Source organism: Arachis ipaensis, chromosome B3, assembly GCF_059453495.1.
Source record: "Arachis ipaensis isolate K30076 ecotype BB chromosome B3, ASM5945349v1, whole genome shotgun sequence".
Lineage (NCBI taxonomy): Eukaryota > Viridiplantae > Streptophyta > Magnoliopsida > Fabales > Fabaceae > Arachis > Arachis ipaensis.
Window position 1 is genome coordinate 43,709,724 of NC_142438.1, and position 17,432 is coordinate 43,727,155.

General features: G+C 35.7%; 1 protein-coding gene across 1 annotated transcript; it reads left to right on the forward strand.

The window, feature by feature from the left end:
- The first annotated feature begins 2,024 nt into the window (after positions 1 to 2,024).
- Positions 2,025 to 2,679, forward strand: LOC107633034 (photosystem I reaction center subunit II, chloroplastic-like). The gene has a single exon (XM_016336669.3). It carries the CDS (start codon positions 2,128 to 2,130, stop codon positions 2,677 to 2,679), a length of 552 nt encoding a protein of 183 aa, XP_016192155.1. The 5' UTR covers positions 2,025 to 2,127.
- Positions 2,680 to 17,432: the final 14,753 nt, after the last annotated feature.

Consider the following 17,432-nt stretch of genomic DNA (forward strand, 5'->3'; position numbering starts at 1 on the left):
ATCGAACGAAAGTATTTTTGGGAGCGGTATTGCGATTTAAAGTTTTAAACAGGCTCATATTTTAGTATTAATTAGTATAAGTGTGTCGTAATATCTGAACTATCAGAGTCGCGCAGCCGAAAACGTGAGTTTTGGTAGTTAGGGTGTTACATAATCAATGTAAATCGAATAATATTGCTTCAATTTACATAGTAATGGCCAATACAAGACTTCCATGAACCGTATTTGCAATTATGACATTCATGTAAAATTGAATATCATTCCATTTGTTGATGTGATTTGTCATACTTTCATTTAAAATAAATTTATTTTTATTAAGAGTAAAATTAAAAAAATGAATTGAATAATTATCTATCGTGAAAAATTGATATTATTAAAAGATAAAATTAAAATTTATTTTAAAGTTAAAATAATTTAATTTATAATTTATTATATATGTACCATTTTTTTCTCTTTTCCATAAATTTATCTACTAGCTATTCTACAAGCATTATTAAAAATTTTGAATTTGTAATTCAATTCATTCAGTTAAAATCCACTTTCATTTTATTGGATTTAGTAATTCTTCTAAAAATAATGTATCATTTTTGTCTCCCAATGTTCTAAGAGACGATTATGAAACGTTAGGAACTTAAAAATAACAATTTAAAGATTATAACTTTGGAACTTATTTTAAATGTTGGGGACAAAAATAATAATTACTCCTATTTTTTTATTGTTACGATATTCATTATATTAATATTATTTTTTTGTTTGATGATATTAACGGTAACTAATCAATTACATTAATTATTTGGTTTGACTAAAATAAATAAACCGATTTTGTTTTAATTTGTATTAGTTTTTTTTGTCTTATATATTTTGTTAAGGGTAAAGTACTAAATTGGTTCCTACGTTTGGGCATAATCTTATTTTGGTCCTTAAGGTTTAAAGTATCCTATTTAAATCCAAAAAAGTTTCATTTAGCCTTAATGTAGTCTCACCATGATGTCAAAGTTAAATAATTAACGGAATACCCTACACGACAGCAATACAAGAACAATGTCGATAATTTAAAGAACAAGTACAAGTTTTAGAGGCACAAAGTGCTTGTTTGGGTGCCATTATTTTAATAAAAAAAAGATATTTTTTCAATGAAAAAAGATCTTTTTTTATTTTTTAGCGTGTTTGGCAAATTTCTAGTAGTAAAAGTAAAAGTACTAGAAAAATTAAAAAAAAAAAATCTTTTTTCATTGAAGCTGTAATTTACATCTTTTTTTAAAAGATCTTTTTTCCTTAAAAAAAAGATGTTTTACATATAATAAATAAACAAAAAAGTACTTTTATGTTGTTATACCCAAATATAATTGATAGATAAAAAGATCTTTTTGCATGAGATATCCAAACATAAAATTACTTTTACTTTTTCATAAGATCTTTTAAAAAAAGATAACTCAAAAAAAGATATTTTTTTAGAAGCTCACCCAAACAAGCCCAAAATCAACCGTGGATGCATCAATACATTTATTTATCATTTTTATTACAATTTAAATGAAATATTTTCTATAAAATTAAGGAGAATGATAAATAAATATATTGATGCATTCACGGTTGATTTTGTACCTCTGGAGCTTGTACTTGTTCTCTAAATTATCAACATTGTTCTTGTACTGCTATCATATAGGACATTCAGTTAATTATTTAATTTTGGCCTCACAATGGGACTACATTGAAGTTAAATGAAACTTTTTTGGATTCAAATAGGACATTTTAAACTTCAAGAACCAAAATAGGATTACGCCCAAATGTAAGAGATCAATTTAATACTTTATCCTTTTGTTAATAGGAAAAGTATAGGAAACCAAGTCTCTAATAAGCCAAAAAATGAACAACTCAATTAATTATAATTATTAATAATTAATTTTAAATTTTTTAAATTCAAAATTTAAAAAATTTAAAACTGATTAAGTAAATCTAATTAAAACCTATAAAAACATTCCTCTTCTCTCCCACATTAACCTACACATCTCCAATAACCACACACATAGATCCCTCTCCCTCACCGTCAGGCCCTCTCCGCCCCTGCCCTCACCCAAGATGACCCAAGAAGCTCGCCGCTGACAAGGCGTCGAGTACGTCAAGTCCGGCATGGTCCTCGGTCTCGGCACCGGCTCTACCATCGCCTTCGTTGTCACCAAGCTCGGTCATATCTTCTCCACCGGTCAACTCTCCAACATCATCGGCGTTCCTTCCTTCAAGCACACTAAGGAGCAGGTATGCTTCCTCGGAATCCCGCTCTCTACTTCCAAACCCAGTGATCGTGCTTGGAAGCAACCACCCGCAGTGTTCTTCACCACCGCGAAGCCCCAGCTCAGGTTCGCAACCATAAGAGCTTCGGCTGCAGAGGAGAAAGTAGAGGCTGCAGCACCTGCGGCTGAGAAAGAGGAGGCACCAGTGGGGTTCACCCTACCTGAGCTGGATCCAAACACGCAATCCCTAATATTCGGAGGAAGCACTGGAGGGCTATTGAGGAAGGCCCAAGTGGAAGAGTTCTATGTGATAACATGGGATTTTCCGAAAGAACAGATCTTTGAGATGCCCACAGGTGGCGCCGCCATAATGAGGCAGGGTCCGAACCGACTGAAGTTTGCAAGAAAAGAGCAGTGCCTTACACTTGGTTCAGCTTCAGGAGTTATTTAAGGAAGGAGTAGTGGAGCACGAATTGTTCTTGAACAATTACAGAAATATAAAAAAAAATATTCATTTAATATGAAAAAAAACATCCTAATGCTTAACAAAAGAAATATCCAGTTATATTTTGGCAAAAATAATTAGATACCTATAGAATTTGAAAAAAAAAAACTATGAAATTCTTAAAGAAATAGAGACATTCACATTTGTAATACAAAAAAATTCGAAAAATATATAAAAGAACATCCATTTAGTATAAAAAAACTATTCTAATACTTAGCAGAAGAAACATCTATGTATATTAACTTATTTTTATTAAGATGAACTTTGAGGTCTAGCCTATTAAAAAGTTGTCAGGAGTTGGTTGAACCCCCTCTTAGTTCTCTAGCGGAATTGTTTTTAATAATTTTTAAAAGTGTTATAATTAATAATTTATTTGATTTAATTAAAATAAATATCAAATTATTTAATATTTTATTTGACTACGTTAACTATAACTAATTAATTACATTAATTATTTGATTTATCTGAAATAAATGAATTGATTTTGTTTTAATTTGTATTAATTTTTTGTCTTATATATTTTGATTAATAATTTTTTAAGTATTATAATTAATTAATAATTTATTATACTTAAAAAATCATTAATTAAAATACATAGAATGAACATCCTATCTAACTAATATAATGAATATCATAATAATAAAAAATTAATTAAAAAATATTGTATAAAATTTTTTTTTATGACAACTAGACCCTTAACAAATAAGTCCCTAATCAATTTGACATCAAATTAATGTCATTTTGTTTGAGTGAATATAAATAAATAGGTTCATAATCAATTTAATAGCATGATACTTAACATGTCATCACCTAATATACCATCTAAATAATTTTCGTTACGAGTTAACGATAGAAATGATACAGAAATTACGTTGTCCTATTGCATTAAGGGACAAGGACTGAATTGAACTCTTTTTTATCAAGGGGTGCTTTCCTTTTCGAGGTAATGGCTAGCGATAGGATTGCCCGTTTACTCAAATATATAAGACAAAAAATTAATATAAATTAAAATAAAATTAATTAATTTATTCTAATTAAATCAAATAACTGATTAATTAATTAATGTATTTAAATGAATCAAATATAATAAATTAAAAAATACCTTTAATAATATGCTAGGTTAGCTGCCAATGAGTTATAGTTCAAATGATATAGTCTCTATACTCAATTAAAAGGTTATAAGTTCAATCTTCTATCTTTAGTAAAAAAAAAATGCTAGATTAACTATGTTATTAGTTAAAGAAATTTGATTTTAATAATATATAATTAGATAAATAAAATGGTATATTAATAGACTAATATATATAATAGTAATAAGTATAAGATCAACTAATATAGAAAGTATTTACTTCTTCGATTAAGGGGTTTAGGATTTTCCATATTAATTGAATAATGAATATACAAAAATGAGTAATATATATTTTCTATACTAATTGAATAATGTGAAATAATAATTAAGGAAAACAGAGAAAAAGGTCGAAAGTAGAAACTCTATCACAGATACTCGTACTAATACTACATAAGAATATGCTTGATCTATACATTACATGTAAAATAAAAGGAGGTCACTCAGATAAAGACGCTTAAAACGTCTTTTTTTAAAGATATTTTTATATTGTGTTTTAATTGATTTTTGTATAATTTATTTGGTGTTCCTCATCACATATTATTAAATTTCTCAAAAGATTTTCTTTTCAGAAATAATAAAAAACATTTAATTTTGACTAAAATAAAAAAAGTAATAAATTAACTATTAAATTTTTTTAAAAAGATTATTTACTTAAAAAAATATATCACATTTATCAATATATATATATATATATATATATATATATATATATATATATATATTATAACAAGCTCTTAAATTTTTTATAAATAAAAAAATAATTAATTTTTATTCATATAATATATAAAATAATTACTATATTATTATTATATTATAGATTAAAATTTACTAATTTAAATTTTGTTTTTATTTTTAATATAAGCATTAGAAATAAATAAATTTTTTATAACAAGATGTGATGTAACAAAATATATATAATATTAATTAGTTTTTAAAAAATTTTGAAAAGATGATTTTTTCTAATAAAGTATTATTAAAAAAATTAATACTATAAAAACTAATTTCAACCAATATGATATAATAGGTTATTAAATATATTTAATACAAAACACATTGAATATAAACTTTTATTGAATTTAAATTTTAAATAATTTTTAATTGAATTTTGAATATTTTTATTTTAAAGAATTAGAATATTTTAACATCATTTTTTTCGGATCTTTTTAATTGAGTCTTTGATTTTGTAAATTATAAACCTTATTTATAATTAAGAGTAATGTTTTAACACCACCAATTAGTCACACATATAAAAATACAACAATTCTATTGTCATAATTATAATCTAACTTTATAAGCAATACAATACAATGAAACTATATATAAGTAATATAACTAAAATTTATCTACATCACATTTCATAAATAATATAATTAAATTATATTTATGTTTATAATTAAAATATGAATAAAAATACAAAAAATTATCAGGATAGTTAATTTTTTTCGTTCATAATTTTTTTTTATTTTTGTTGTAAAAAGTTTAATTATTTTAATAATTAATTATTTTTTTAAAAAGATAATTGAATAACACAAAAAAGTCTTATTAAGAGTAATTTATTTATATATGATTAAAAAATAATTGAATAATTATATACGGTAAAAATTTAATATTATTAAAAAATAAAATTTAAAATTATGTTTTTTTCTTTTTTTCAAAATTTATCTACGAGTAATTCTATAAATATTTTATGATAAATAAAAATATTAAACTCGTACTAAAATTTATTTTAATAAAATTTATTTTTATTCTACTAAACGTTAAATAAACTATTGAAAAGAATTTTGTTTCCTCCATTAGAAAAGAATGATAAACTTCCATACTTCTATTATGTTATGGCAATAATTTGGCCTGTTATTTTTTAATGTACATAATAATAATAATAATAATAATAATAATAATAATGTTCATGTATGGATACCTGGAGGGAGAGCTCAGTCTCTGGGAGTCGACGCCGAGCTATGACTTTCGGTGCCGACCTTCAAGCCTTATGATAGTCCGAGCTTTACTCCAAGAGGGTGTCCAATCGCGTAGAGCTTTGAGCAAGAGACAGGGGGAGTGTACCTGCAAAGGCACTCCGAAGCTTAAGTTAGTATTGAGAATTCAATGTGTCTTCAGGATAGAAGATCATACCTTTTATAGGTGATAGTGTGTAAATCGGTTATGTTCCTGCTTTATTGCCTGTATTAAAGAGCAATAATAAGGGTTGGACGTTTCACTTTTGTGAAGTAGTCCGTTAAGCTGATTTGTAACGTTACTTTTTAATAAATGATATTGATTGTTAATTAGTAACTGTAACGCCGATTAATGACGTAAATTGCCGAGTAATGACTAAAATGCCGACTTATAACGCCAAATATCTGGGTAATAGATGTGAATAATGGCGAGTTATGAGTGATAAAGCCGATTATGACATAGGATTTGTAATGGCCGGACCACAGCCCCCAAGCTTAGCCTGGGAAAATATTTAATGAAGCAGGTTGATCTTTTAATTGCGTATGAGTCGGCTACTGAACAGTTCGGCGTGTGCTTCTACCTTGTAGCCCCCAGGTCAAGGTGCTTTATTGAACAGTTACTGAGACTATAGGCTTTCATGATTAGGATAGAGAAAATAATTAAGTGATGTCATTAATGAGTTTGCGTATTTCCAATGTGGGCTTTATTGGGTTTGACGTGACTGATTTGATGGGAAGTGGAAGCGAAATTTTTGGGTTAAAGTGTGGGAATTAAAGGTTAGGAATTCTGAAGGTTTGCATGTTTGCTGGTTTGTGTTTTCTCAAGCGTTTTCAACCAAAAATGAGTAAAAGAGGTGAGTGCTCTTAGTTCTATTTGGTTTTTCTATTTAATCGTGTTTTCTTCTTCTTCTCTGCTTCTGTTTTTCAAATGGGTTATGAGAAAGAATCGAAAGAGGAGGTAAACTGGTCCTATGACTGGGTGAATGATGATGTAAGGGATCGTGTTTCTCTATTTTTGGATGTTGGTGCTGTGAATGAAATAGATAAGGCTAAGGTTGTTAGGGTTAGTTCTGGGGTTCGGTTGGAGCTGCTCCCTTGTACGGTTGATGATAGGGTTTTTCATAGAGGCGAGGGTTTTGAGTATTTCTTTATGTATAGTTGTGTTCTGGAGGAGCTAAGGGTGAGAGTTCTTGTTAGTGATTTTGAGTGTAAAGTTTTGAAGCAGTTGAACTGTGCGCCCTCGCAGCTTCATCCTAATGGTTGGGCCTTCCTGCGAGCGTTTGAGATTCTTATGGAATATTTGGAGGAGAAACCGTCAGTGGAGTTATTTTTCTCACTGTTTCAGGCGAAGGGTGTTTGGAAGGGTGGCTGGGTGAATTTGAACAGTTCTCCGGGGTTTGCTGTGTTCAAGTTGTACAAATCGTCTTTTAAGAATTTTAAGGAAATGTACCTTAAGGTTAGTAGCTGTGAGGATGATTTTCCATTCTATGTGGACGAGCATTTGGGGGGAAAATTTCCTCTCTGGTGGTGTTCAGAGCCTCAAAATATTTTAGGGCCTGAGACTATAAGTCCAAAGGATGAGTGCATAATTGAGTTTTTAACTGAAGTGGTTGATCGGAAGGAGTTGATTTCTGTTTATGATCTGCTGCAGTGGGAGGAGAATAAGGCTGCTGTGATAGACTATCTGGGTAAGATTTTGAATTGTGGATGTTGTGTCATATTTGAGGTTTTTTGAGTAGGTTTATATTTTCCTTATTTTTCAGGTGGTAAATATCCTGGTGTATCTGCGGCGAGTTTGAGGTCTCGGGTGAAGAGTAAAGGTTTGGAGAAAGAAGTATCTTCGTCAAAGGCGGACAAGGTCGGCGTTGGCGAGGTTGATCAGCCAAGGCCAGGAAGGAGGAAAGTTATTGCTAAGAAAAGAAAAAGTGATCTGGTTGATTTGTCCGATGTTTCTGATGATGAGAAAGATGTTGTTCCAATGGAGGAGGTTCATAAGTTTTGTGATAACCAAAAGAAGTTGCATGGTTTTGTTGAGCGGAGTGAGGGGTCGTCGCTCTGGGGAAAGGATTATCCTTTTATGATTACTGCTGATGAAGTTTGCCAAACCCCTGCCGATGTTAATTTGGCTGAAGAGGTGGGGGATGTGGCAGTTGATCAGTATATGCAGGTAATCTTTTACCTTTTGTTTTGTTGTGGTTGATAATCTTGTGGGTGATCTCGTTTAATTCTGTGTTTGTTTGTTGAAGGTTGTTGGTATGAGGCTTGCTAGTTTAGGGCGGAGCCGAGAGAAGAAACATCGTCAAGTAGTCGAGCAAAAGCCGAATTTGGAGGAACAATTGAGGCTGAAGGCTGCCAAGGTTTCAGAATTGGAGAGTAAACTAGCTGGGGTGGAGAAAGATTTAAAATTGATGAAGGAGAATTATGCCAAAGAGGTTGAAGATGTTAAAAAGAAGGAAGCGGATCTATCTAGTATGAGTACTCGGGTAGTGGAGTTGACTGCAGAATTTAAAAGCTTAGAAAAGAGTAAGGAGACAGCGATCCTGGACTCCTTCATTGAGGGTTTCGAAAGAGCTTCTCTGCAAGCCAGGTTCTTAGCTCTTAATGTTGATCTTGATCAGATGGACCCTGGTAAGATTGTTCATGACGGGGTTATGGTTGAAGATGATGGCGCTGAAGAGGAGGAGGATGAAAATAGTTGCTTTAGTGTGTATGTTTGGTTAGAACATGTATTTTGGTGGGTTACTTTGCTCCTGTAGTGAGCTTTTGACTGTACTGAAACAGTTTTATTTTGTTTTTGGTTATGTGACTTTGATGAAAACATATATATTGCGTAGTTTCTGTTTGGCGATTATTCTGAATGATATGGCTTTCGATTAGGATCGAATGTTTTGTGTGCTAGATAAATTTTGAATGATTGCGTGTTGAGCAGAATTAGAAAATTTAGGGAAAGTTTTGAAATATTGGTTTCCAATTTGGATTGGAATTTTGTGTGAATGATCGGATTCCGATGTAGATCGGGTATGTAAAAAAAAATTTTGTTTTTTAATGATCGACTTCTGAAGTAGATCGGATAGACTGTGTTGTCGGATTCTGATTTGAAGTCGGCAGTCGGATTGACTGAGTGATAGATTCCGTTCAGATTTGACTGATTGCTTCCGAGTTAATCAGATTTCATTTTAAGGTCGGCAGTCGGATTGACTGTTTAATTCCGAGTTAATCGGATTCCGTTTTAAGGTCAGCAGTCGTATTAACTGTTTGCTTCTGAGTTAATCGGATACCGTTTTAAGGTCGGCAGTCGGATTGACTGTTTGCTTCCGAGTTAATCGGATACTTTTTAAGGTTGGCAGTCAGATTGATTGTTAGGTTCCGAATGACCTATTTGATCAATGTTAATAGTATCTGATTTGTCGGAATGATAGTATAGGTGGAAATGATATGTATATGAAAATGAAATGGAAATTATGAAATAGAAAAAATATTAATGTCATAAAGTTGGGGATCTACTTATTAAAGAACCCTTGATGTCTAGGGCTCAGGTAGGCTAGCCTCGTTAAAACCTCTCCAAGCAAAACCCTTGTGGGAAAAATCTTGGCAGTAGGAAAAAGAGTACTCGCCTGTCCCTGGTATTAGCTGTAATATAACTTTAGGGAAGATACATTCCAAGTGCTAGGGAGATCTTTACCCTCTAGTGTTTGTAGTCGATAAGCTCCATTGCCGATTACTTCTATGACGCGGTAAGGGCCTTCCCAATTAGCTGCTAGTTTGCCATGTGCTGGTGGTTTCCTAGCTTGTTCTATTTTTCGGAGCACCAGGTCGTGGACTTGGAAAGACCTTGGTTGAGTTTGTTTGTTATATCTTCGGGCAATGTGCTGCTGCATGGCTAAATGTTTGATTGCTGTGGACGACCTTAGTTATTCAATAAGATCAAGTTCGGTTTGCCTGGCCATGTCTTGTGTAGTTTGATCGGCCAACTCTGTGCGTAGTGAGGATTGGGAGATCTCCACGGGTATCATTGCGTCTGAGCCGTAGACTAAGCGGAAAGGTGTCTCCTTTGTGGTTGAGTGTATTATTGTATTGTATCCCCATAGGATTTCTGGGATAAGCTCGGCACAGAGGCTTTTTGTATCGTCCAACTTCTTTCTTAGAGCATGTAATATTACTTTATTTGCGGCTTCAGCTAGCCCGTTTGTTTGTGGGTGCTCTACTGATGAGAAATGGTGTTTGATTTTCAAGTTCTACAAGAAAGATGTAAATTTTTGATCGGCAAACTGGCGACCATTATCGATGATAATGTGCCGAGGAATGCCAATCGACAAATAATATATTTCCAAACAAAAGAAAGCATTTGTTGTGATGTAATTTTGGCTAGAGGTTGTGCCTCTATCCATTTGGAGAAATAATCAATTGCTACCACAAGGAATTTAACCTGACCTGCTGCTGTGGGGAAAGGTCCGAGGATATCTATGCCCCATTGGTTGAACGGCCAACTAATCTCAGAGCAGTGTAGGGGTTCAGCCGGGAGATGTGTAATCGAACTATGTTTTTGGCAGCTGTTACAGCTTTTAACTTTTGCTTGGCAATCCTGTCGTGTTTTCGGCCAATATAATCCAGCTCTGAGGATTTTCGAATACAGACTTCGGGCTCCGAGGTGTGTACCACAGATCCCTTCATGTGCTTCAGCAAGTGCAAGCTCGGCTTCTGATCTGCAAAGACATTTGAGTAATGGACGGGAAAATCCCCGTCTATATAGGCAATTATTAAAAATTGTATAAAAGGAGGCTTGTCGGCGGAAATGCCGAGCATTTTTGACGTCGCCTGGCAAGACCCCTGTCTGGAGATATTGTATGAATGGGGATCTCCAATCTGTTTCCTGTGTTACACTTAAGACATATGTTAGTTCAACGCTTGGATTGAGTAGTGTTGACTGATAAAGCGATGACCTTTAGTGCACGAAATTGTGATCTCAGGCAACGGCGCCAAAAACTCTGTATGCACGTCTTAATAAATTGTTTTTCATTCACAACTTCGATACAACTAACCAGAAAGTGCACTGGGTCGTCCAAGTAATAAACCTTACGTGAGTAAGGGTCGATCCCACGGAGATTGTTGGTATGAAGCAAGCTATGGTCACCTTGTAAATCTCAGTCAGGCAGATATCAAATGGTTATGGAGTTTTTGAAAATAAATAATAAAATAAGGATAGAAATACTTATGTAAATCCTTGGTGAGAATTTCAGATAAACGCATGGAGATGCTTTCGTTCCTCTGAACCTCTGCTTTCCTGCTTTCTTCATCCAATCAGTCTTACTCCTTTCTATGGCTGGCTTTATGTAAGGACATCACCATTGGCAATGGCTACTTTTGATCCTCTCTGGAAAATAGTCCGATGCGCTGTCACTGCATGGCTAATCGTCTGGAGGCATCACCCTTGTCAATGGCTGCATCCCATCCTCTTGTGAAAATGGTCCAAATGCTCTGTCACAGCACGACTAATCATCTGAGGTTCTCGATCATACTGGAATAGGATTCACCCTCCTTTTGCGTCTGTCACTATGCCCAGCACTCGCGAGCTTGAAGTTCGTCACAGTCATTCAATCCCAGAGTCCTACTCGGAATACCACAGACAAGGTTTAGACTTTCCGGACTCTCATGAATGCTGCCATCAATTTAGCTTATACCACGAAGATTCTGATTAAGAGATCCAAGAGATACTCATTCAATCTAAGGTAGAACGGAAGTGGTTGTCAGGCACGCGTTCATAGGGAATAATGATGATTGTCACGTTCATCACATTCAGGTTGAAGTGCAAATGAATATCTTAGAAGCGGAATAAGTTGAATTGAATAGAAAAACAGCAGTACTTTGCATTAATCTTTGAGGAACAGCAGAGCTCCACACCTTAATCTATGGAGTGTAGAAACTCTACCGTTGAAAATACATAAGTGAAAGGTCCAGGCATGGCCGAGAGGCCAGCCCCCAAAACGTGATCACAGGATCAGAAATACAATCCAGGATGTCAAATACAATAGTAAAAAGTCCTATTTATACTAAACTAGTTACTAGGGTTTACAAAAGTAAGTAATTGATGCATAAATCCACTTCCGGGGCCCACTTGGTGTGTGCTTGGGCTGAGCTTGAATGTTACACGTGCAGAGGCTTTTTCTGGAGTTGAACGCCAGGTTGTAACATATTTCTGGCATTCAACTCTAGTTTGTGACGTGTTTCTGGCGTTTAACTCCAGACAGCAGCGTAGAACTGGCGTTCAACGCCCATTTGCGTCGTCTAAACTCGGCCAAAGTATGGACTATTATACATTGCTGGAAAGCTCTGGATGTCTACTTTCCAACGCAATTAGAAGCGCGCCATTTTGAGTTCTGTAGCTCCAGAAAATCCACTTTGAGTGCAGGGAGGTCAGAATCCAACAGCATCAGCAGTCCTTCTTCAACCTCTGAATCTGATTTTTGCTCAAGTCCCTCAATTTCAGCCAGAAAATACATGAAATCATAGAAAAACACACAAACCCATAGTAAAGTCCATAAATGTGAATTTAACATAAAAACTAATGAAAACATCCCTAAAAGTAACTAGATTCTACTAAAAACATACTAAAAACAATGCCAAAAAGCGTATAAATTATCCCCTCATCACAACACCAAACTTAAATTGTTGCTTGTCCCCAAGCAACTGAAAATCAAATAGGATAAAAAGAAGAGAATATACTATAAATTCCAAACTATCAATGAAACATAGCTCCAATCATATGAGCGGGACTTGTAGCTTTTTGCCTCTTGAATAGTTTTGGCATCTCACTTTATCCATTGAGGTTCAGAATGATTGGCATCTATAGGAACTCAGAGTTCAGATAGTGTTATTGATTCTCCTAGTTCAGTATGATGATTCTTGAACACAGCTTCTTTATGAGTCTTGGCCGTGGCCCTAAGCACTTTGTTTTCCAGTATTACCACCGGATACATAAATGCCACAGACACATAATTGGGTGAACCTTTTCAAATTGTGACTCAGCTTTGCTAAAGTCCCCAATTAGAGGTGTTCAGGGTTCTTAAGCACACTCTTCTTTTGCTTTGGACCTTGACTTTAACCGCTCAGTCTCAAGTTTTCACTTGACACCTACACGCCACAAGCACATGGTTAGGGACAGCTTGGTTTAGCCGCTTAGGCCAGGATTTTATTCCTTTAGGCCCTCCTATCCACTGATGCTCAAAGCCTTGGGATCCTTTTTCTTACCCTTGCCTTTTGGTTTTAAGAGTTATTGGCTTTTTGCTCTTACCTCTTGGTTTTAAGAGCTTTTGGCTTTTTCTGCTTGCTTTTTCTTTTTCTTTCTATTTTTTTCGCTATTTTTTTTCTGCAAGCTTTGTTCTTTGCTGCTTTTTCTTGCTTCAAGAATCATTTTTTTGATTTTTCAGATTATCAAATAACATGTCTCCTTGTCATCATTCTTTCAAGAGCCAACATATTTAACATTCTTAAACAACAACTTCAAAAGACATATGCACTGTTCAAGCATTCATTCAGAAAACAAGAAGCATTGTCACCACATCAATATAATTAAACTAAGTTCAAGGATAAATTTGAAACTCATGTACTTCTTGTTCTTTTGAATTAAAACAGTTTTCATTTAAGAGAGGTGATGGATTCATAGGACATTCATAACTTTAAGACAAAGTTACTAAATACTAATGATCATGTAATGAAGACACAAACATGGATAAGCACTTAACATAGAGAAAACGAAAAACAGAGAATGTAAGAACAAGGAATGAGTCCACCTTAGTGATGGTGGCGTTTCCTTCTTGAGGAACCAATGATGTCCTTGAGCTCTTCTATGTCTCTTCCTTGTCTTTGTTGCTCCTCCCTCATTGCTTTTTGATCTTCTCTAATTTCATGAAGGATGATGGAGTGCTCTTGATGTTCCACCCTTAATTGTCCCATGTTGGAACTTAATTCTTCTAGGGAGGTGTTGATTTGCTCCCAATAGTTTTGTGGAGGAAAATGCATTTGAGGCATCTCCGGGATCTCATGGTGATGAGCTTCATGCGTCTCTTGAGATCCATGAATGGGCTCTCTTGCTTGCTCCATCCTTTTCTTAGTGATGGGCTTCTCTTCCTCAATAGGAATGTCTCCTTCTATGGAAGCTCCAGCTGAGTAACATAGATGGCAAATAAGATGAGGAAAAGCTAGCCTTGCCCCAGGAGAGGGCTTTTCGGCTATTTTGTAGAGTTCAAGGGAGATGACTTCATGAACTTCTACTTCCTCTCCAATCATGATGCTATGGATCATGATGGCCCGATCCACAGTAACTTCAGATCGGTTGCTAGTGGGGATGATAGAGCGTTGGATGAACTCTAACCATCCTCTAGCTACAGGCTTGAGGTCCAGTCTTCTTAGTTGAACCGGCTTGCCTTTGGAGTCAATCTTCCATTGAGCTCCTTCCACACATATGTCCATAAGAACTTGGTCCAACCTTTGATTAAAGTTGACCCTTCTAGTGTAGGGGCGTGTATCTCCTTGCATCATAGGCAAGTTGAACGCCAACCTCATATTTTCCGGACTAAAATCTAAGTAATTCCCCCGAACCATGGTGAGATAATTCTTTGGGTTCGGGTTCTTACTTTGATCATGGTTCCTAGTGATCCATGCATTGGCATAGAACTCTTGAACCATTAGGATGCCGACTTGTTGGATGGGGTTTGTTAGAACTTCCCAACCTCTTCTTAGGATTTCATGTCGGATCTCTGGATACTCATTTTTTTTTAGCTTGAAAGGGACCTCGGGGATCACCTTCTTCTTGGCCACAACATCATAGAAGTGGTCTTGATGAGCTTTGGAGATGAATCTTTCTATCTTCCATGACTCGGAGGTGGAAGCTTTTGTCTTCCCTTTCCCTTTTCTAGAGGATTCTCCGGTCTTAGGTGCCATCAATGGTAATGGAAAAACAAAAAGCTTATGCTTTTACCACACCAAACTTAGAATATTGCTCGCCCTTGAGCAAGAGAAGAAAGAATAGATGAAGAAGAAGAAATAAATATGGAGGAGAGGAGGGAGTGGTGTAATCGGCCAAGAAGAGAAGAGAGGGTTGTGTTGTGTGAGAATGAGGAAGAATGGAGGGCTTTATATAGGAAAGGGAGAGGGGTAAAGGTTCGGCCATTTAGGGTGGGATGGGTGGGAAATTGTTTTTGAATTTTGAAGGTAGGTGGGGTTTATTGGAAAGTGAAGATGGATGTGAGTGGTGAAGAGGTGATAGGGAAGAGAGATTGAAGTGATTGTTGAAGAGTTTTGGGGAAGAGTGTTTATGGAATTGTGTGAAAGAGGGGTGAGAAGAAGTGAGTGGAGGTAGGTGGGGATTTTGTGGGGTCCACAGATGCTGAGGTGATCCTGTGGGTCCACAGATCCTGAGGTGTTCAAGGATTTACAACCTTGCACCAAATTAGGCATGCAAAATGCCTTTGCACACAACTCTGGGCGTTCAGCGCCAGATTGGTGCTTGTTCTGGGCGTTGAACGCCCATTTGTTGCCCATTTCTGGCGTTGAACGCCAGAACCATGCTTGTTTCGGGCGTTCAGCACCGGCTCTTCTCCAGGGTACAATTCTGGCATTCAAACGCCCAGATGCTGCCCATTTTGGGCGTTCAGCGCCAGAAACATGCTCTGTTCTGGCGTTGAACGCCAGCCAGATGCTTCTTACTGGCGTTTAAACGCCAGTAAGGTCTTCCTCCAGGGTGTGATTTTTTTTCTGCTGTTTTTGATTCCATTTTCAATTTTTATATTTATTTTGTGACTCCACATGATCATGAACCTAATAAAACATGAAAAACAATGAAAATAAAAATTAGATAAATAAAAATTGGGTTGCCTCCCAACAAGCGCTTCTTTAATGTCAATAGCTTGACAGTGGGCTCTCATGGAGCCTCACAGATGTTCAGAGCATTGTTGAGACTCCCCAACACCAAACTTAGAGTTTGGATATGGGAGTTCAACACCAAACTTAGAGTTTGGTTGTAGCCTCCCAACACCAAACTTAGAGTTTGACTGTGGGGGCTCTAGTTGACTCAGTTTTGAGAGAAGCTTTTCATGCTTCCTCTCCATGGTTGCAGAGGGATGACCTTGAGTTTTAAACACAAGGGAGTCCTCATTCCATTGAAGGACTAGTTCACCTCTGTCAACATCAATCACAGCTCTTGCTGTGGCTGGAAAGGGTCTTCCAAAGATGATGGATTCATCATCATTCTTCCCAGTATCCAGGACTATGAAATCAGCAGGGATGTAAAGGCCTTCAACCTTTACTAACACGTCCTCTACTTGTCCATAGGCCTGTTTTCTTGAATTGTCTGTCATCTCTAATGAGATTTTAGCAGCTTGCACCCCAAAGATTCCCAGTTTCTCTATTACAGAGAGAGGCATGAGGTTTATCCCTGAACCAAGGTCACATAGAGCCTTCTCAAAAGTCATGGTGCCTATGGTACAAGGTATTAAGAATTTTCCAGGATCCTGTTTCTTCTGAGACAATGTCAGCTGATCCAGATCACTCAGTTCATTAGTGAACAAGGGAGGTTCATCTTCCCAAGTCTCAATACCAAATAATTTGGCATTCAGTTTCATGATTGCACCAAGGAACTTGGCAAATTGCTCTTCAGTAACATCTTCATTTTCTTCAGAAGAAGAATACTCATCAGAGCTCATGAATGGCATAAGGAGGTTTAATGGAATCTCTATGGTCTCTAGATGAGCCTCAGATTCCTTTGGTTCCTCAGAGGAAAGCTCCTTATTGATCACTGGACGTCCCAGGAGGTCTTCCTCCTTGGGATTCACGTCCTCTCCTTCCCTTACAGGTTCGGCCATGGTGATTATGTCAATAGCCTTGCACTCTCCTTTTGGATTTTCTTCTGTATTGCTTGGGAGAGTACTAGGAGGGATTTCAGTGATCCTTTTACTCAGCTGGCCCACTTGTGCCTCCAAATTTCTAATGGAGGACCTTGTTTCAGTCATGAAACTTACAGTGGCCTTAGATAGATCAGAGACTAAGTTTGCTAAATTAGAGGTATTTTGTTCAGAGTTCTCTGTCTGTTGCTGAGTGGATGATGGAAAAGGTTTACTATTGTTAAACCTGTTTCTTCCACCATTATTAAAGCCTTGTTGAGGCTTTTGTTGATCCTTCCATGAGAAATTTGGATGATTTCTCCATGATGAGTTATAGGTGTTTCCATAAGGTTCACCTAAGTAATTTACCTCTGCTATTATAGGATTTTCAGGATCATAGGCCTCTTCTTCAGAAGGCACCTCTTGAGTACTGTTGGATGCAGCTTGCATTCCATTCAGACTCTGAGAAATCATATTAACTTGCTGAGTCGATATTTTATTCTGAGCCAATATGGCATTCAGAGTATCAATTTCAAGAACTCCCTTCTTCTGAGGCATTCCATTATTCACAGGATTCCTCTCAGAAGTGTACATGAGCTGGTTGTTAGCAACCATGTCAATGAGTTCTTGAGCTTCTGCAGGCGTTTTCTTTAGGTGAATGGATCCACCTGCAGAAGTATCCAATGACATCTTAGCTAATTCAGACAGACCATCATAGAATATATCCAGGATGGTCCATTCTGA

Coding starts and splice junctions, on each gene's coding strand:
- LOC107633034 (XM_016336669.3), top strand. CDS start 2,128: ATGGTCCTCGGTCTCGGCACCGGCTCTACCATCGCCTTCGTTGTCACC.